At 51.9% G+C, this 20,758-nt stretch overlaps 1 protein-coding gene and 1 pseudogene across 1 annotated transcript; one reads left to right on the top strand and one right to left on the bottom strand.

Moving 5' to 3' along the window:
• Window positions 1–972: 972 nt before the first annotated feature.
• Window positions 973–6,452, bottom strand: LOC117647929 (annotated as a pseudogene).
• A 342-nt stretch (window positions 6,453–6,794) lies between these two features.
• LOC117647926 lies at window positions 6,795–20,697 on the top strand. Its single transcript, XM_034389912.1, has 19 exons — window positions 6,795–6,952; window positions 8,402–8,740; window positions 9,452–9,594; window positions 9,814–9,943; window positions 10,725–10,963; window positions 11,297–11,539; window positions 11,996–12,322; window positions 13,079–13,363; window positions 13,621–13,860; window positions 14,176–14,409; window positions 15,251–15,484; window positions 15,702–15,923; window positions 16,034–16,264; window positions 16,359–16,577; window positions 16,816–17,122; window positions 17,650–17,954; window positions 18,355–18,942; window positions 19,302–19,685; window positions 20,175–20,697. The coding sequence occupies exons 1-19, from the start codon at window positions 6,940–6,942 to the stop codon at window positions 20,391–20,393; spliced, it is 4,902 nt and encodes a 1,633-aa protein (XP_034245803.1). The 5' UTR covers window positions 6,795–6,939; the 3' UTR covers window positions 20,394–20,697.
• The last annotated feature ends 61 nt before the right edge of the window (window positions 20,698–20,758 follow it).

Here is a 20,758-nt window from a genome sequence, read left to right as displayed (position 1 = left end):
CCCTTTGAGAGCGACAGAGACAGAGCGAATTCCAGTGTGGAGGGCGTGCAGGGCCAGTAGCACCGCACAGTGGGCCAGAGGCCGGTGGAGGAGGACAAAACTCAAGACGCGTTTTGAGCTCCAGAGTCGCTAAATGGGACTCGAACCGAACGTGTGACCCCACCAATGGACTGCTCTCCGAACGAGGAATCCATTGGTGGGGTCACACGTTCGTTTCGAGGCCTGTTTAGCGACTCTGGAGCTCAAAACGCGTCTAGAGTCTTGTCCGCCTCCACCGGTCTTCTGGCCCACTGTGCACCGTTTCGCACCGCGGAGTCGTCTTCCAAGGACTTCCGGGCCGCCACGATAAAAACGATAACGTTGCCGCCCGTTGGCAGTGCGGTGACGCGGTGACTCATCGCAGCGAAATGCTCTGCAGTGCTTTCATCACTGCTTTCCTCTCGCTCTGAAGGGGCGCCCCGCAAGGGTACGAGAGAGACAGAGCACTGTTACTGGCGCCAGGGCGCTTCGCGCAGGAGCACCAGACAACAACGGGGGCTTATGTGACCTCCATGACGTCGCCGTGCACGACTCCACAGTGGGCCAGAAGACCGGTGGAGGCGGCCAAAATTCTAGACGCATTTTGAGCTGCAGAGTCGCCAAGTTGGCCTCGAGCCGAGCGTGTGACCCCACCAATGGATTGCTCTCCGAACGACGAATCCATTGGTGGGGTCACACGTTCGGTTCGAGTCCCATTTAGCGACTCTGGAGCTCAAAGATGCGTCTAGAATTTTGGCCGCCGGCGCCGGTCTTCTGACCCACAGTGCGGCGGCGGCGTGTAGGTTTGTGAAAATGGGGTGCAATCTTAGTATTCTGGGTTGACCCTAATTAAAAAGACGTTTGTCTAAATTGATGTCCTCTGAGCATAGTTCGTATGTGAACGAGGGACTTTTCTGCATGCTTATCTTGGGAGAGTTAAGAAGAAACCAATGGTTCCACTTGTGAAAATTTAATGAACAATCAGTCCAGTCGACAAAATTTTTTTACAGGTAACTCATTCTCACGTACACTATGCACGTATACACTTTACAACGGCTACTCAGGCCAACAAACTAAAATCACATAATACAAACATTGTACTCAGAATAAAATCAACCAAAAAATAATCGAAGGTTTTTAAAATGAAATGAGAAACAGACAGGGTGCTTGCTACACTCGAAACCGCTCCCTCCAGGCGTTGGCACGGGTGTCGTCGTCCTGCTTCTTGAACAACTCCCCCTGCCTGAGGATCTCCTGCAGCTCCCGGTCGGTGAGGCGGCCCTCGGACTGAAACTCGGCCCTGGCCGTCACGCCGGACAGCCTCTCGCAGGCCGTCACCTTGAGCAGGCCGCTCGCGTCCAGGAGGAAGGTGGCGTCTATGTCCACCGTGCCCTGGCGGCGCGCGGGGATGGTCAGCGTGAGGTGGCCCAGGAGGTGGTTGTCCTGCCAGTTCGCCCTCACTCCCTGACAGACCTAGAACAACAAAAAAAAAAAACAACAATACGTAATAATAATAACAAGTACAGTAGGATTTTTTTTATTTTTCGTCGCAAGGCAGACGATGCGCAGTGGACCAGAAGACTAGAGGCAGTCAAAATCCTGGACGCATTTTGAGCTCCAGAGTCGCTGAATGGGACTCGAACCGAACGTGTGACCCCACCAATGGATTGCTCTCCGAACGAGGAATCCATTGGTGGGCCACACGCTCGGTGCGAGTTCTGATTAGCGACTCTGGAGCTCAAAACGCGTCTAGAGTTTTAGCGGACTCCCCCGGTCTTCTGGCCCACTGTGCCCTGTCCTTCCCCGCCCCCTGTCCCTCAGTCAAGTATAGCCACGAAAAATGGCCGAGAAAATTGGTAGGGTGACCGGTGACTGACCTTGAACTCGGCTTCCTCCTGGTTGTCGCGGGTGGTGGTAAAAGTCTTGGTGACGCTGGCGGGCAGCGCCATGCCCCTGGGGATGATGACGGCCATGATGCCGCTGGGGTCGGCTACGCCCAGCGACAGCGATGCCACGTCCTTGAGCACCACGTCCCTGGCGCCCTTCTGGCCCGCCAGCTTGGCTGCCCAGATGGCCGCGCCCTGCGCCACCGCCTCGTCCGGGTTCAGGGACTTGACGGCGTCCTTGCCGAAGAAATCCCGGACGAGCGCCTGCACCTTGAGGATGCGCGTCGAGCCGCCCACCAGCACCACCTCGTCGATGTCCGCCTTCGTGAGCTGCGGCGCGAAAGAAGCAATAAGATCGCGGTGAGGGAGAGCGCCAGAAGGGGGAGTGGGTCGAAGTGAACTTGACTTTTCGGGAGAGGCGAGTGAAGGGGGTCGGAAGAGTGGAGAAGAGCAAGAGTGGAAGAGCGGAAAACGAGAGTGGAAAGGGATGATGGAAAGGGAAAGTGGCAAGGGCGAGTGGAAAGGGAGAGTGGTTAGAGGGTCGAAAAGGGGGGTGGGGTGGGGGGTGGAAAGGGAGATTGGAAATGGAGAGTGGAGGGTGAGATGAGAAAGGGCGAGTGGAAAGGGAAAGTGGAAGGGGAGAGTGGAAAGGGGGAGTGGAAGGAGAGAGTGGAAGAGGAAAGTGAAAAGGGGAAGTAGAAAGGGCGTAGGAAGGTGGAGATGGTAATAAGGAAGAGTGAGAAGGGGGCGTTCAGGTCAAAGCGATAGGGAAGGCCGTCCAAAAGAACCACAAATTTGTCGCGCGAAAGCCTCTTACCCTCGCTTGCTGCAGGACTCCCGGAAGCATGCCGATGGCCCTCCTGAACTGTGGCATGCAGAGCTCTTCAAATTTGGATCGAGAAATCGTCTTCTTGTAGCCCTTGCCGATCCGGTTGAGGAAGAAGACGATGTCCGTTTGGTGCTGGGTGCTCAGCTTCCTCTTGGCGAGCTCACACGCTTGCCGCAGGTCGTGCATGCTCTCCGGTTCGTCTCTCATGTTTATTCTCATAGTGGTCTTGATGTCCTGGGAACAAACGAAGAGCAGTCATTGGGGTGCTTTGGACAGGGCACAAGGGAGGGGGACAGGCGCGGATGGCAAGAGAAGGCGGTGGGCGGGCCACAGTGGGTAAGACCGGCGGATATGGCCAAAATTCGAGACGCGTTTTGAGCTCCAGTAGTCGCTACAGGACTTGAACCGAGTGTGTGACTCCACCAATGGATTCTTCGTTCGGGGAGCAATCCATTGGTGGGGTCACACGTTCGGTTCGGGTCCCGTTTAGCGACTCTGGAGCTCGAAACGCGTGTTGAATTCCGGCCGCCTCCACCCACAGTTACGTTGGGGCTTCAGGTAAGCAACTTGTGCCCCCCCCCCCCCCCTCTTATCCCGTTCCTTGATCCACCCTTGCGAGGGGAGGGGGATGGTCTTATGCACCGACTTCGCTGCACACAGCAAGTGCTGAGGTGCGAGACGGTGAGGTACTCACGTTCATGACAAAATCCAGCAGGGCATTGTCAAAGTCTTGGCCACCGAGATGCGTATCCCCGCCGTACGCCAAAATTTGGATCTGGTTGTTTTTGGCCATACGTACGACGGCCAAGTCAAAGGTGCCGCCGCCCAGGTCGAAGATGAGGATGACGGCCTCCTTGTCCTTGCCGTAGCCGTAGGCAATCGCAGCAGCGGCAGGCTCCGTCAGCAGGTCTATTACTTCGAGCCCGGCCAGCTCACCTGCAATAGGTAAAAGACAATAACGAAACCGTTACGCAAACCCCGAAAACCAGTGGCACACAGTGGGCCAGAAGACCGGTGGAGGCGGCCAAAATTCTAGACGCGTTTTGAGCTCCAGAGTTGCTAAACAGGACTCGAACCGATCGTGTGACCCCACCAATGGATTCCTCGTTCGGAGAGCAATCCATTGGTGGGGTCAGACGTTCGGTTCGAGTCCCATTTAGTGACTTTGCAGCTCAAAACGCGTCTAGAGTTTTGTCCGCCTCCACCAGTCTTCTGACCCACTGTGCAGGGCACTGCCGCCGTGCGCTCAACTCACCAGCCCTCTTGGTGGCCTGGCGTTGCGTCTCGCTGAAGTACGCGGGGACGGTGATGACGGCCTTGGTCACCGTCTCCTCCACGACCGTCTCCGCCGTCGCCTTCATAGTCTCCAGGACTTTGCCACTGACCTGCAGCAGACCCAGTGGCCGGACACACTGTCAAATCGCAGTTTGCATTCCGCGTAAAACCCGACAAATTTGGGTGAAAATTTCAAAACCACATTTCTGCTGTTGTCACGCACATTTGCCATAGTTTTCATGTGGTGAAAATAAAATGTCATTCACAAATGTTTCAAGTGACAACAAATTTTCAAGAATATTTTCGCACTAACAAAAAAATAGCTGCCCGTGTAAGACTAACTTAAAGCGTGCAAAAAAAGGAGCATTACCACTTCTGGCGCCACTGACACTGGAAGCCCATTCTTCTCGATCTCGTACTTGGGCATCCCGCCGTCGTTGCGGACAGTGAACGACCAGTTATAAAATCGCGCTCTTCGTCGACCTCTTCGTAGCGTCTGCCGATGAGCCGCTTCGAATCTAAAACAGTTCGAAAAATCGTCTAAAAACTTGTCTAGAACCACAAACTTGAATGTCGGTACAAGTTTGAAAGTAAGGATGAATTTTGAATGAATGTTTAGATCATGTTCGATAAAATGCGGCCAAATTTCGATCAATATCTGACTTTAACTTCCCAAAAATTCGAATAAATTTAGCAGGTGGGTTTATGGGTTCTGACTGAAATTCAAGGAGTGGTCGAGAGTGGCCCAAGTGCGCCCACCTTGAAAACAGGGCCAACTAGGGAGGGGGGGGGGGAGACAGCAGAGGGAGGGGAGACAGGGGGAGGCGAGGGAGGGCGAGAGATAGGGTGAGGGCTCAACAGGACGCGCTGAGCCAGAAGACTCGTGGAGTGGAGCCGGCCAAAAATTAGACGCGTTTTGAGCTCTAAAGCTGTCGCTACACAGGACTCGAACCGAACGTGTGACCCCACCAATGGATTCCTCGTTCAGAGAGCAATCCATGGGTCACACGTTCGGTTTGAGTCCCATTCAGCGACTCTGCAGCTCAAAACGCGTCTAGAGTTTTGGCCGCCTCCACTGGTCTTCTGACCCACTGTGCAACCCCTAAATTAAACTTGAACTTACCATAAAGCGTATTCATGGAGGCCACGTCCTTGGCCGCCTGCCCCACGGTGCAATCCACGTCGGTGAAGGACACGCAGCTGGGCGTCGTTCGCTTCCCCGTCTCGAAGTCCGAGATTATCTCCGCCTTGCGTCCGCGGTACACGCCCACCACCGAGTAGGTGGTGCCGAGGTCGATTCCCAATGCCAAGGGTGCCTCTCCTTCTTCCGCCATCTCTCCTGGACCTGGAACAGACGACGCCAAGTTCACGAGCAACATTTCAGACGACTGGGTGAGCTTTCGAAACCCCTACACCGTGCAGGCGCGGCACGCGGCGGCGAAGGCCGCCTGGAAGGCAGGCAAAATGTTGCACTTTGCCCCCTGTAGGTAGGTAACTTTTGCGACATGCGTCTCTGGATACGTGCCTTGGGCCAGAACACCGGTGGGAGGCGGCCAAAACTCTAGAAGCGTTTTGAGCTTCAGAGTCGCTAAACAGGACTCGAACCGAACGTGTGACCCTACCAATGGATTGCTCTCCGAACGAGGAATCCATTGGTGGGGTCACACGTTTGGTTCAAGTCCCATTAAGCGACTCTGGAGCTAGCTTAAAACGCGTATAGAATTTTGGCCGCCTGAAAATTTGCCACGGACGCAATGGTCAATGATCGAACATTCTGGCCCCGATCCGATGGGCGAGGGCGAGACAATAACGTGACCGTTAGACGCAGTCTTGAAACAAACTGAGAAACAGCCAGGCGCAGACCCAGGGTAGCGGCCGCCAGTTGGGAGTGGGGCCGGGGCCGCGGGGCCGGGGGAGGAAGGGGCAGTTGACCCCGCCCCCCAATGGCCCCAAAAAAACTCGCACATGGCCCCTGAAACTGGGCGAAAAGTGAGTGCCTTGACACAGCGATTGGAACAAAGGGACGAGCAAGCGTCATGTCCTAGTGCTGCGGACTCGCTGAACACCGTGACGTAACTTCTGGACAGCCCCTGCAACGGACACCCCCCACTCGTCGTGTAGGGCTCTGCCTGGACTCTACCCTGACCCTCGCCCTCACTCTCCCGACCCCGCCAAGCCCAAGGGTCGTTGATGGACGGTCCCCGACTCGCTACAAGGGCGTAACTGCGCAACTTACGGGGTTCAACTCACCGTCTCGACGAGGACGAGGGGGCGGGGCGATCGACTTGATAGACAGGAGAGCGCGCGCAGCTCGACAGACGCACGACGCACACACTGCTTTCCACTGCGGATTCACCAAACGACTGCTGAGTGTTTTCTTTCTCTTTCCTTCCTTCTCGTCTTCCGCCCCCTCCCTTCCTGCGCTCCTCCCTCACCCTCGCGGCGGCAGCGGCCACTACACTATCACTGCCGCCGCAACAACAAACCAGCTGGGGCAGCAGAGAGGAAGGGGCAGAAGGCGCAAATGAAGGAGGACGACGGGGTTGTAGACCAAAACTTACAAATTTTCAGCGTCGCTTAGAATCCTGCGTGTCGTAGCCTGCCAGTGCCTGTCCGTGCCAACCTGTAGATTGTTGTTTGTTGTTTCGCCGGACCGGGTGGCTTCGGCTTGACTCGTCTCGTCTCGGCGCGGCTTCGGGTGGCTCTCGACTCGGCTCGGCTCGGCTCGGCTCGACTCGGCCCAGCTCGGCTGGGCGGCTCGGCTTCGGCTCGGCTCCGGCTCGGCTCGGCTCGGCAGTGTTGTTGGAACCAGCGATCGTCGAGGTACTCCCCGTGCGAGATCCAAGTCGCGGAGTGACGAAGTGCGAAGCGAAAGTCGTGGGAAGTGCAAGTGCAGGCCACAGGTGGCAGCCGGGCGCCGCAGCGACTGAAATGTCATACCCAGGTGAGTGCATCGAGAGACAGTCTGTGGGACGTTTTCGTCACTCCGTCTCCGTCGCACTCATAGGGTGCGAGAGAGACAGAGCGACGAAACCGTCTCCTGGAATCAGTCAGCTGTGAGTTCGTTCAGTGATCGAAGGCTGCTTTGCTTTTGGGTCTATGACCGTGGTGCACGACTTTTATCTGACGCTGATTTGGAATAAAGGGTGGAAGGGTGGAGGTGGGGGTGGGGTTGATCCCAAGTGTCGTGTCAGGACTTTTGGCGGAACACTGAAACTGCCCTTCACTTTACCATACTCTTGTCCTGCAATTTTCCTCGTTGTTGTCATATGTTATTTACTCAGTGCCTGTAGGTCTGTAGGGGGCTGCCTACCTGGCAACCTCACAGGCACCAGGGGAGATGTGTGCTGCAATGGGAAGCTTTGTTTTTTGGGCGGCAAGTTCTTATGATCACCTCCATGCTGTATCGAACTTCTATGCATGGATTTTGCTGTATCTGCGTTATCAGACTCAGTTTCAAATGAATTTGCGTTGACATGAAAGGGCACTATTCTGCCGTCAATGCTCAATGTATCGCTCACCTATTGAAATAACTTGGTCATCGTTTTCTCAGTGGGTCCTTCAGGATTTGCACAAAAAATTATGTGACCGATCTTCTGGGACGTGGTCAAATTACATGCAGTACATTGATTAATTTTGAAAATAAATGTCATACTATGATTCAAGATTTTAAATTGGAACAGTTTTCATCAGGTTAGGCCGTAAAACAACACGACATAATCATTAGTTATTATTATTTTTGACTAGTAAAATTTTTACAATGAAAGGATTACATGAGTCATAGCTTCTAAGCAGTTCACAGCACCACACATGTGATACGTAGACCTTTTGAGTTTTATTCAGGGACTTGAAGGTCCTTCCCTGCCTGGACCTGAAGTGCACCAGGAGCGAACTTACTTATACGAGTCATGTCCTCATTTGTTGAAAACTTAATCTCCTATTCTATGAACTACTTTTTAAACTTCTATTGCCAAACTAAAATAATTAATTCCTTGATTTAAAAAGATGTTTAAAAAAATAAATAAATAAAAATCTAGAAACCTTGTAAGGCTTTGCCCATGCAACTCTCAACTAGAGTGAGCACCTGGCAAGATTTTGCCCAGTTTCAACCTTCAAATTCACACATCATGCTTGTCTAACCGCACAGTGGGCCAGAAGACCGGTGAAGGCTGTCAAAATCGCAGACGCGTTTTGAGCTCCAGAGTCGCCACATGGGACTCGAACCGAACGTGTGACCCCACCAATGAATTGCTCTCCGCACGAGGAATCCATTGGTGGGGTCACACGCTCGCTTTGAGTCCCGTTTAGTGACTCTGGAGCTCAAAACGCGTCCAGAGTTTTGGCCGCCGGCGCCGGTCCTCTGGCCCACTGACACCCGCCCTGGTTCTTGCAGCCCTGAGTGTCAGCCTCGGGCCGCCTCCGCCGCCGCCTCGGGCTCCGGCCCAGGCCCAGGCTCAGGCCGCCGAGGAGCGCCGGGAGGCCAGTGGCAGCGGCACCGTGATCGGCATCGACTTCGGCACCACCAACATGGTGGTGGCCGCCCTGGTGGACGACGACGTGGAGATCCTGTCCAACGACATCGGGGCCAGGACCACGCCGTCCTGCGTCCACGTGCTGGTGCCCGACGGCCCGCAGACCCGCGGCCTTTCGACCAGGAGGGCGTGTGAGGAGCGGCAGACGGGCGAGGCGGCACTGCGCCTTGCGGTGACGGACCCCGACAAGACCTTGCGAAGTGAGTACTGTGCCACCGCACAGTGGGCCAGAAGACCGGTAGAGCGGCCAAAATTCTAGACGTGTTTTGAGCTCCGGAGTCGCTAAATGGGACTCGAACCGAACGTGTGACCCCACCAATGGATTGCTCTCCGAACGAGGAATCCATTGGTGGGGTCACACGTTCGGTTCCAGTCCCGTTTAGCGACTCAGGACCTCAAAACGTGTCTCGAATTTTGGCCGCTCCACCGGTCTTCTGGCCCACTGTTCACCGAGAGTCGGGACATGGTTCCTATTTCTAAGAAAAGCCGAAGACAGTACTCGGTACTTAGGGGTAAGTTGGGGAAGAAAAGTACAGGGCAAGAAAAGTACACAGCCCTGTGGGGGCTGCATACTGCAGACACCTTGGCATCTATTGAATGGGCAGAGAGAAAAAGGCGGGGGGGGGGGGGCATTCACATTGTTCGAAATAGATTTCTTCTGATTTTTTCCCTCGGCATTAAGTGAAGAGGGGGAGAAAAAAAGAATGGGATAGTGTAGCTAGAGATCAGTTGGAAACAGAGTACAGTAGTTACAAAATAGTTCAAAATAGGTTTCTTTAAAAAAAAATCACCTTGACGTCATTTTTGGTTCCACATTTTCCGGTCCAGAGGGGAAAGGAGACAAGCTTCCCCCTACCTCTTGAGCCACCCCTGATTTTTATTAATCCAACCCCTGTTTCGTGTGTTCTCAGATGTCAAGCGAGTTATTGGTCGCTCCTACCGATCAGTAATGACTGACCCAGCCAAGCCACTTATGGGTCCCATCAGATTGGCCCCTGGAGTCGGGGATTCTGTGAGAATTCGCCTGGGATTCGCTGAACTCTGCCCCGAGGAAGTAAGCAGATTTGTACATATAACTGATTTGTCTTCAGAGTTCTTCTTGTAAGAAATCCTCGACCTCTTTGCTGTTCAGTAATAGTTTCTTTTGAAGACCATGTTTGGTAGATTTTATTGAGTTTCTTGTAGTGTCATTAAAAAACAAAAAACAAAGTCTAGACTCTTGAATCTGCGCATCAAACGAATGCTTGTGCTCATGTCTTTGTCATGTCCCCAGGTTGTGGGCTCCCTACTATTGGAGTTGAGGAAGTTTGCAGAAAGCCAGCTCAACCATGAAGTGAGGAGGGCTGTAATGGCAGTACCCTCTTACTTTAACATTGCTCAGCGACAAGCCATTATTGACGCAGGTAAACTTACCAGACTTCAAGTGTAGCTTCTCTTCTAGTGTAGCCTCCGCTTTACATTGGGTCCACTTGTTCAGCCGGCACGCCATCAGAATTTGGTTGAAATGGCTCGAAATCACTGGCAACCTCGTCCTGAAAAAAAATTATAGTTGGTCAAACAGCGACAGCGTTTTTGAGTCAATTTGAGCGGCATTGACACCTGTGAAGCTTGTCTGTTTGCGCACATCATAATGTGAGTTGAAGTAGGGTAGACTTTTACCATTGACCCTGCCTGAGCCAAGTTGGGGAAGAGTCTTAGGATTTAGTTTCAATTCGATTAAAATCTCAAATTATTAGATCTTTCCCAAATGACAAAAAGAGTAAATTTTCCCTGTAGGTTGTCTCTAGTCAGGGACTGTCTGTGCTAACTTAATTTGTAATGACTCTAGAGGGCCTGCATTAGTTCTACCATCCGCACCTTTTCCAGCGTGGGTTTCGGACCCAGCCAATCCCATAATAAGGAAAAAAGATGAGAGAGAAAGAAATCAAACCTTCCAGCATTGGCTGAGCTGGTGATTTTTTTCACCGAGTGTTGGAGTTGAGAGAGTGAGGTGTGTCACTTTTCTAAAGCGCATGGTAGCCAATGCATGTCTCTCTAAGGAGGAGGGATAATTCAATCAATTTTACCCCAGCATCCTCCCTCCCTGGGCCGGGCAGATTGCAGAGGCTCGAATTTTTTCTACTGTCGCTTGGGACTCTTTTTAAGTGACTTGCTAGGTCCTAACGTGTGAATGAGTGTTTGCAGCAAGACTGGCGGGGCTGAACACGGTGCAGCTCGTCAACGAGACGACGGCCGCTGCCTTGGCCTACGCGCGCGACCGGGAGGACGAGAAGAATGTGGTCGTCGTGGACGTCGGCGGCGGGGGCGGCGCTGTGTCAGTCGTCCGGGTCAAGGAGGGTGCAGTTTGGGTCGTGTGCACCTCTATGAAACGGCTGCCGGGCGGAGAGGACATCGACTCTCAGATGATGATGTATCTGAGACAGGTACGCAGCCGCCGGAGCACAGTGGTCCAGAAGACCGGCGCCCGCGGCCTAAACTCTATAACGCGTTTTGAGCTCCATTGTTGCTAAACAGGACTCGAACCGAACGTGTGACCCCACCAATGGATTCCTCGTTCGGGGAGCAATCCATTGGTGGGGTCACACGTTCGATTCGGGTCCCATTTAGCGACCCTGGAGCTCAAATGCGTCCGCGGGATTTTGACCGCCTTCACCGGTCTTCTGGCCCACTGTGCGGAGCAATTCGCAGTCAGAACCAGGCGTGGATCCAGAAATAGTGTTATGGGAGTAATTTCGCCCAATTTCTTCTGTTTGCAGGTCATCAAGCAGGAGCATGGAAAGGAAGTAAGGGATCTGCGGTCCGCGGAGATTTTGCGGTCGTGCTGGGAAAAATCGAAACAGAAACTCTCTCGTATCCCCCAAGTGGAGCTGTCCACCTACCTGCCTGGACCGGACCTCGAATTTAAACACATTATATCCAGGGCCCAATTCGAGAAAGAGTGTCAAGGACTATTCGGCGAGATCATTCACGCAATACGCGACATCGCGGTCACAGGAATGGTAATTTTTCTACTTGATAAGTTTATGTTGACATTCTGTTTGTTTTCTGAAGTAATGACTTGTGGGCCCTGAGACTAGGTGACAAAGGTGCCCTGAAACTGGGCGCCATACCCGCTATGGCGAAGGGATCTCTAAGAAAAGTGGATCAGGCGTCAAAGGCGCCCGGTTTCAGGGCATGCCAAATTGGAGTGAGGCGGCTCACAGTGGGCCAGAAGGCCGGTGGAGGCGGCCAAAACTCTAGAGGTGTTTTAAGCTCCAGAGTCGCTAAACAGGACGCAAGCCGACCCCACCAATGGATTCCTCGTTTGGAGAGCAGTCCATTGGTGGGGTCACACGTTCGGTTCGAGTCCTGTTCAGCGACTCTGGAGCTCAAAACGCGTTTAGAGTTCTGGCCACCTGCGCCGGTCTTCTGGCCCACTGTGCGGCTGCATTGCTGATTGTCGCTCCCCGTTGCAGAATGCGCTCGCGGTGCAGGAATATGACAGTGTGGTGCTGGTGGGGGGATCCACTCGCATCCCTGTCCTCAGAAACGAGATCAACAGGATGTTCCCCAACAAGGTGCACAAGGCCCTGAACCCGGACGAGGCGGTGGCACAGGGAGCGGCTCTGCTGGCGGCTGGGACCGTGCGGCTGGAGCGGGAAGTCCTGGGACTCAACACCTGGATCACCATGGGCGACACTTCTTACACGCGGCCGTGCGCGACGGTGCTTGGCCTCAAGAGCACGATCGAGCGCCGCCCACTGACTAGGATGACGTACCAACGGCATAGATACAATTTCTCGGTGAGTTTCATAGGCCGCGGCACATTGGGCCAGAAGACCGGTGGAGGCGGCCAAAACTCTACACTACAAACCTAACTGTCTACTAAGTACACACTTACAAATGCGTGCTTGCAAGTACACACTTACAAACGCATGCTTAGCCAAGTACACACTTACAAATGCATGCTTGCAAGTACACACTTACAAACGCATGCTTGACGCATGGAGTTATACGGCGTCAGGCATGCATTTGTAAGTGTGCACTTGGCCAAGCATGCGTTTGTAAGTGTGTACTTGCAAGCACGCATTTGTAAGTGTGTACTTAGTAGACAGTTAGGTTTGCAGTGTAGACGCGTTTTGAGCTCCAGAGTCGCTAAACAGGACTCGAACCGAGCGTGTGACCCCACTAATGGATTCCTCTTTCGGAGAGCAATCTATTGGTGGGGTCAGACGTTCGGTTTGAGTCCCATTTAGCGACTCTGGAGCTCAAATCACGTCTCGAATTTTGACCGCCCCCAAATAGATTCGGAAGAATGCACTAAAATTGGGAGCCTTTTCGTCCACAATTTTGAGCCGATTGCCATGAGATAAGGATCAGTTGTGGTCTAGCATCTCAAGTTCAAGGTGGTTGAGCGCCTGGCCGATAGGCAAAAACGGGCACGGCTGTGCGGCGGGCTTGCCTACCCGTCCGATGGCAGGCGCTTCGTGAGCGGAACCGAGCCGTGTTATCCTCGTGGTCATGTTAAATATTTGAATTCGTATCTGTTTTCTTGTCAGGTCGAGCAGGCTAGTCCATATGATAAAGACGCCCTTATAACAATATATGATGACCAGAATGGATGCCCCGTCAAGCTTCACTTTGACATGTCAGGAACCCTCAACTGCTATGACGCGGATGGGGCTTTAATGTACTTTACCCCACGGTTCTGCCTGGACAAGTCAAGACTGAATATGCTCCAAAGAAAGATAGAACGGCAGCTGCACAGCGATAAAAGTGAATTGGAACGCACACAGGCCAAAAACAGTCTGGAGAATTTCATTCGGGACGAGCTATCAAAAGAGGTAAGGAAATTACTTTTTTTCTCTTTGTGAGGACTGAACGTTAAATAACCAAAATTGAGGGACTCGACCTGAACTTGCGACCCTACTAATGGGTTGCTCTCCAAACGAGGAATCCATTGGTGCGGTCACACGCTCGGTTCGAGTCCGGTTTAGCGTTGGTTTGGCCGTTTCTTATCCAAACTCTCATGTGCTGTTTCTATTACTCAGGACTGCTTTTGATTTTTTTTTAAATGTGAGTCCTATAATTTGCATTCCAGCTGATCCATGACAAGTCGCTGGAGGAAGAGCAGAAGCTGAAAGGCCACTGTAAAGAAGTTCTGGATCAAATTTCCGTGGATCCGAACATGCCGAAGGAACGCGCCAATGACGCCCTCTCGTACCTCAGCTCACTCCGTATTGAGATCGACAATGCGCGGCACCTCGCTGCGGTCGAGGTTCAGAAGAAGGAGTTACGCGAGGCGATTTCAAACTATCTGGCCGAGCTGTTGCGGATAGAGGTTCGTATCAAGTGCAAGCTTGTGTGTTGCTGTGCAGGCCCAGAGGCACAGTAGGCCAGAAGACCGGCGCCGGCGGCTATAACGCTAGACGCGTTTTTGAGCTCCTGAGTCGCTAAGTGGTACTCAAACCGAACGCGTTACCCCACGCATGGATTCCTCGTTCGGAGAGCAATACATTGGTGGGGTCACACGTTCGGTTCGTGTCCCATTAAGCGACTCTGCGAGCTCAAAACGCGTCCGGGATTTTGACCGCCTCCACCGGTCTTCTGGCCCACTGCGCTTATGCTGTTTACTGTACCTCTTGTACCTTCGTAGGTGTGTGAGGACGACCCGGCTTTCGATCTGACCTCCAAACTGCGCCCCGCCTGGTTGGAGGACCAGGAGTGGCTGCTGGCCCATGGTGAAGAGGCGTCCCTGCAGGAGCTCGAGCAGCGCGCGGCGAGGTTGAAGCAAGCCGTGGCCGACGTGGAGGCCGTCAGGGAGGAGCGGCGGTTGCAGGCCAAGGCCAAGCTGGCGTCTTGTGTTGATGCCTTGAAGATTTCATTGGAGGTAGGCTACGCCGCTGGGGTTCACAGTGGGTCAGATGACCGGTGGAGGCGGCCGAAATTCTAGACGCGTTTTGAGCTCCAGAGTTGCTAAACAGAACTCCAAACGAGCGTGTGATCCCACCAATGGATTCCTCATTCGGCGAGCAATCCATTGGTGGGAGCAATCCATTGGTGGGGTCACACGTTTGGTTCGAGTCCCATTCAGTGACTCTGGAGCCTAAACCCGTCCGGAATTTCGACCGCCGCCACCGGTCTTCTGGCGGACTGTGGGGTTGTTGCAGGCGCGGGACCAGGGGGTAGAAAGGGTGGGTGGGGTGGGGTATTGCCGCCCGGATTGAGGCACTTTGCCCATGGCCATGTAACTATTCTCCTCCCCTATTTTCCTTGGACCTGGAGAGAGAGAGAGAGAGAGAGAGAGAGAGAGGGGGAGAGGGAGAGGGAGAGGGAGAGGGAGTGGGAGTGGGAGTGGGAGTGGGAGTTTGACAGGTTGACAGGTTGTAGCTACCAAGTTTGGTATCTGATAGAAGATAAGCTCCATGTTTTTAATGGCAGAAAATATTGTCATGTTCAAACAATCAATTCTGCAAACTGTACCTCCTGTTCCTCCACCACCATACCTGCTTCCATTGTCTATTGCCATATGGCTGCAATAAGCACTGGGCCCTTTCATTTGAGACCGATTGTAGTTGAGTGTTCAACCTTTGAAAATGCCCACTTGAAGAAGGTTTAAAGCTTGTCTCCCTTACAATGGCCAGCAGGCATCAAAGTGAATTTGTTCTTCTGATAAATTCATTGTTTGTGTTAATGACCTCTTTTTGGTCTTGTCTGCCTCTTTCTTACAGAGTGCTGATGACTTATTGGGTTTCAATGATGAAAAGTTAAAACAGGATATGAACAACATGTTGTCAAAATGTTTGGAAACGACTGCATGGCTAGAACGCCACCCAAATGCCCAAATAACAGATTATGAATGCCAATTAAAACATTTGGCTCCACATGAGAAACATTGGAATGAATTGAGCCAGAAACTCTTCAAAATAGCCCTGGAACAAAAATTGAAAGATGTGATGGCTCAGGTAAGGATTTTTTCCAAATATTTGCCCTGATTTGAACGCACCCACCCTCTACTTTGGGTATTTCCTTCAATTATTGTTACTGCTCTATTGTGAACATATTAGCTGTATCTAATCATCTAGCAGTATTACCGTGCGTTCCACATCACATTGAATTTTATTTGAATGATTCACATTCACCAATTTTCATAGTTACTTTGTCCACTGTTTCTTTTCTTAGTGCCCAAATGATGAGGACTGGTGTACTAGGTATTCAGAGAAATTCATATCTGTTAAAAGTTGGTTGGATTCCAAATTGCAAGTTGCTTCAACAGAGGAGCTTCGCCAGAAGTTGCTTTATGTTAGGAAAGAAGCAGCCATGTTTGCCAAAGACTTCGAACAAAACAGATTAGGTTTGTTAGAAAAGCTGAAAACAAAGCTTCATTCACTTCTTAGTATGCAGGTATTTGAATTTTCTGTTTCTGTATCTTGTGCTTTGGTGTGCCTTGTGGCAAAATACTGGTTTTTGTGTCGTTTTTCCTTGTATTGTTATACCCCTTTCCTTCTGATTAGACAAGCTCAGATATGCCCTGCTTCCCGCTCGCTCTTCAGCTTCAAAGTTACTGTCGTAGCCTGAACATCTGGGTTGAGGAACATCCTGCTCCAACACGAGAGGAAATAAGTGAACATTTAACTGACTTAAACAAACGTGCAGCAGAGTTTAAACGTGATCAAACCCGAACAAGAAGGAAGAACCTGAGGACGCAACTCTGCCAGCTTGTTCGTGGAATAACTTTTAGGAAGGTGAGTTAATATACCCCTTTACATGGTATATCATCATGTTTGTACCTTAAAATTATCCATGTCTGTTGACATCCATCTCTAAATTTGCACACAGGTCCATGAAAATGACATTGTTCGTGATTTGGAACACAGTTTACAAGCCCTTTGCAGTAACAATTATGTTGTTGTTCTTGCCGATGAGAAACTAAATTCTGATCAACTTGAGTCCTATCTCAATGAAGTAAGAGAAAAGGAAAAGGAGATTAAAGAGGAAAGAGAGAAAAGAACGGCAGCCAGAGACTCACTGCAGAAAGCTTTGGATTTGGTCATGAAGGTAGGCCTTAAAGAAAATTAGGGGAAACTAATTTTTGGGTCCCTGCATATAAGTTTCCCAACCAGCAACATGTAAATCAAGCACCTCAAATACCATTATCCATATCAACCTTACTATCACTGAAGTAAAAACAAGCAATAGGATGCATCCTGATAATTATGCATTCTAAAATCCTCTAATGTCTTGGGATTATTTAAGCCTGAACAAAATTATGTTTTGTGATCCTTTACGTTTACAGGAAGGTAATTTAGAGTTGGTTGCCCCCTTTTATGAATGGATTCAATCGCACCCAGCAGTTCCAGCTGATGAATTCGACATGAGGCGTCTTCATGTCCTGGGTGAAGCTGGTATTACTGCTCTAAGTTGTCGACCTACAAAATTAGAGAAAGCAATGCCACAAATCTCACCCCCTCTGGACGAAAATGTCTCAAAAAGTGATGATGGCACTGGTGTGGAAGTGAAGTGTGAATTGCTCTCCCAAATTTCTAACACTGACGAGAATGACAACACGTGTGAAAAAGAAAGCAAGGTGGATAAAGTTATAAGTAAGTTTTTTTTGCTTGGTTTTTGGTACTTCCCCTGTTGCTTAGCCTGGGTGCATTTGTTTGTATTAGGTTCTGTCTTGAGCTGCGGGTTTTGGCCATTCTTAATTGGTCAGAAAAGTTATAAAAATGAATAGGCTTTGTTTCAAACAGATATATTTTCATGAGTTAGAGTTGAGTCGGATAATTTACTCTCTACGTCTAATCGCCATTTATGACGCAAGTACAAGATAGAAGTCCTGTAGAAGTGGCTGGGCCTATACTTGCGTAAGAATGTCGTCTTGTCAGGGTTAGAGTCCTCTAGGGCTCTAGTCAGGGTGAGCTTCAGAATTTCAGGGATGTAGAATAAATGTACCATGGGCCCCAACCTCCAAGTTGCCGTTTATCTTTAACAAAAATAAGTTTTACTTGACATACAGAGTGTTTTCAAAGCAACTTTCCAATATCCATACGAAACAGCACCGTGTTCCGAATTCACCGATAGCAAAGTATTTCATGGCGTACTGTGGTTTTTGACTTTCGTGATGTAGGCGACATCAGGGTCATGACGCTGATGTCGACCCTGTGGGATCGGGCCCAGACGGACCCTCTCGGCTGGGCAGTCACGGTGGCGTTCTTGCCGGCCAAGCTGCTGGAGAGCCAGCTGGAGGTCCTGAGGTCGCTGTCGACGGCTCTGGCCGTGGAAATTCTGCGAGTGGCCCAGGTCGGCGGCGGGATGGCCCTCCTCGTGGACAGGCGGCAGAGCGAGGCGCGCTGCCTCCTGTCGCTGTCGGTGCGCTACCTCGACGAGCGCGGCAAGCCCGTCGAGAGGCTGCTCGTGGTGCGGCTCGCCCAGGTACGGACACTGGAAGGGAGGTTGTTGCTACGCGCAGTGGGCCAGAAGACCGGTGCAGGCGGCCGAAACTGAACGGCTCCAGAGTCGCTAAGGACTCGAACCGAACGTGTGACCCCACCAATGGATTCCTAGTTCGGAGAGCAATCCATTGGTGGGGTCACAAGCTCGGTTCGAGACTCATTTAGTGACTCTAGAAATCAAAACGCATGTGGAGTTTTGGCCGCCTCCACTGGTCTTCTGGCCCACTGTGCGCCAAAACTCTGGACGTGTTTTGAGCCCCAGTGTCGCTGGGGACTCGAACCGAACTTGTGACCCCACCAATGGATTGCTCGCCGAACGGGGAATCCATTGGTGGGGTCACACCTTCGGCTGATTGAAAGAGATTTTTGTTGCGTTCCAGATTTGCAGCAGCGACGGCGAGGCGTTGGCGCAGTCCTTCTTGGCGCTCTGCGAGCGTGCCCAGGTGCATTGGCAGGCCATCCTGGTGGGCGTCAGCGCCGAGGCCGCGGGCCCCGAAGGCAGGGCCTTCGTACAGTGTCTCCAGGCCTTGTCGCCCGCGCCCATCGAGGACCTCGTGAACGCAGCAGTGCCCCTGGAGGACAGGGTGGCCCTCGCCTGCTACGCGCGCCTCCGCGAGAAGCACACCTATCAAGTGGCGGTCCAGTTCTTCAGCACCATGGACATGCTGAGGAGCCTCTTCGCCGTAGACAGCCCGTGGTTCCCACTCCTAAGGGAAACCTGTGCGTCGCTGTCACAGGAGGACTTGGACCCCTGGGCGACCTACTCCAGTGCTATCGCCTTCGTGTCTGCGGAGCGCGAGGGCATCGTCAAGGCACTGCACGAGCTGGCCAACGTGGAGGGGCGCCACTACCAGGTGGTTGCCGTTCTCACCGACGCCCTGTCCCTGTCGTCCCAGGACAATGGATTCAACATTTGCCTTGCGTCGTTTCGCAATCTGTTCGCGGAGGCGGCCAAGTTCTTCGGACAGGTGGGTTCACCAACTCCCAGATGGCTCTATGGCAAAGTGGGCCAGATGATCTGTGGAGGCGGTCAAAGTCCCGGACTTGTTTTGAGCTCCAGAGCCGCTAAATGGTACTCGAACCGAACGTGCGATCCCACCAACGGGTTGCTCTGCGAGCGAGCAATCCATTGGTGGGGTCACACGTTCGGTTCGAGTCCTGTTTGGCGACTGTAGAGCTCAAAACGCGTCTAGGGTTTTCGCCGGCAGCGCCGGTCTTCTGGCCCATGTGTATTGCTCGGAACAGCGACTCTGGAGGTCAAAGCGCCACCGGGATTTTGACCGCCTGCACCGGTCTCCTGGCCCACTGTGACTCGGCTTCTTTGCAGGCGGGCCTACCGACCTTCTTCAACCTGGAGCACGCCGGCCTGCTGGCGGAGAACCCCTTCCCCTCGGTGGAGGCTGTGCTCGAGCAGCTCGTCCGCCCGGTCAGGAGGTTGGTTGCCGGCCGCGTGTGGTCCATGGAGAAGGAGAGGGACATGTGCTGCGTGGTGTCCACGTGCGTGGAGGTGACGGCGCAGGCGATGGAGCGCGCCAGGCAGCAGATGGTGCACGTCGCGGACATCCTGAACCACCCCGTGTCCGAGGCGGCGGGGCCCTCCGTGTTCGGCAACGACTTCACGCTGGAGATCCAGCAGCTAGGCCTGGAGCACGCCGGCAAGTACCGGAACCTGTACAGCGCGCTGGGCGGCGTCACCTTGGAGGACTTTCAGGTAGAGATGAAAATGCCGGGAAAGCTTCTGGAAACATTAGAAAATATAACAATGTTTTTTTTTCTTGGCCTTGGAAAAATTGGAAAGATTCAGCCTTCAAAGTAGGTAAAAATCCCGACTCTTCACCTGTAGGCAGGGAAAATGCATATCTTTATCACTATGTGAAGACGATTTTAAGTGCACCCATACTTTTTATACCCTGTCATGTTTCCTTCTCGTACGTTTTAATTTGAGGTTGCAGTAGTGAATCTGGGGTTGCGAGTGAAAGTAAAGGCGTAACGAAACTTAAAAGTAGTAGGTTTTATGTTCATATTCCACTGCAGAGGTTTCAAACTAATTTTTCTTTTCATTTTATTTATGTTTTTTTCTATTTTTCCGGTTTTTTTTCTAGTTTTCGGGTTATTTTCCATTTTTCGGCTCTTTCCGTGTTTTGCCGTTTTTTTTCCGACCCTGTGAAAGTTTCTGGAAAATTCGCATCTCTACTTTCAGGCACGCTTCCCGCACCTGCACCGGCATGTGGTTCGCGCCCTCGTGGCGCCGGTGCTGCCAGCGTACGACCGGAAGTCCACGGAGCAACTGAGGGATGTGTTCCAGAGGACGGCGTCCTGCCCCGCGGACAGAGTGGGCGACTTCGCCATGCTGGTGGCCAACGAGAAGTCCACTCCCACCATGAGCGAGGCTGTGCGGATCCTCAACCACCGACTCTAGGCCCTCTTCCAACTTGTTTTTCTTTTCTTGTCAGATTCGCTCTTAATTAGCAGCAATCTTAATTTTAAGTTGTTTATTTTATTTTGATACATGGAAAGAGCATGTAGTTTGTTGTCTCTGAGGCGCCCGTGTGGGGATGATTTCTTCTGTCCAAATATTATGTAGCAATTTTGTTTTGTGCTGATAATTTTAATCATCTCATGTGAACGCCTAGTCCATTGTACCAAAGTTTTCATTTTTGTAACTTACCTATGTCATGTGTGATTCTAAGGTGATTGAAGTATAAACACCATTCCAGAAACTTGTTGCCTTCACTTTATTCCAACACACCTTCAGTCAACTGAAAAGAGAGACAGTTTGGCGTC

Source organism: Thrips palmi, unplaced genomic scaffold (assembly GCF_012932325.1).
Source record: "Thrips palmi isolate BJ-2018 unplaced genomic scaffold, TpBJ-2018v1 HiC_scaffold_3, whole genome shotgun sequence".
Lineage (NCBI taxonomy): Eukaryota > Metazoa > Arthropoda > Insecta > Thysanoptera > Thripidae > Thrips > Thrips palmi.
Note: the sequence above shows the minus strand (reverse complement) of the source record. Positions and strands in the feature narration are given on the sequence as shown.

What these genes read in the sequence shown, in the direction of transcription:
- LOC117647926 (XM_034389912.1), top strand. An exon ending in ACAAGCCATTATTGACGCAG is followed by an intron (nt 9,944 to 10,724) that starts GTAAACTTACCA and finishes GAGTGTTTGCAG; the next exon opens with CAAGACTGGCGGGGCTGAAC. An exon ending in GGGACGAGCTATCAAAAGAG is followed by an intron (nt 13,364 to 13,620) that starts GTAAGGAAATTA and finishes TTTGCATTCCAG; the next exon opens with CTGATCCATGACAAGTCGCT.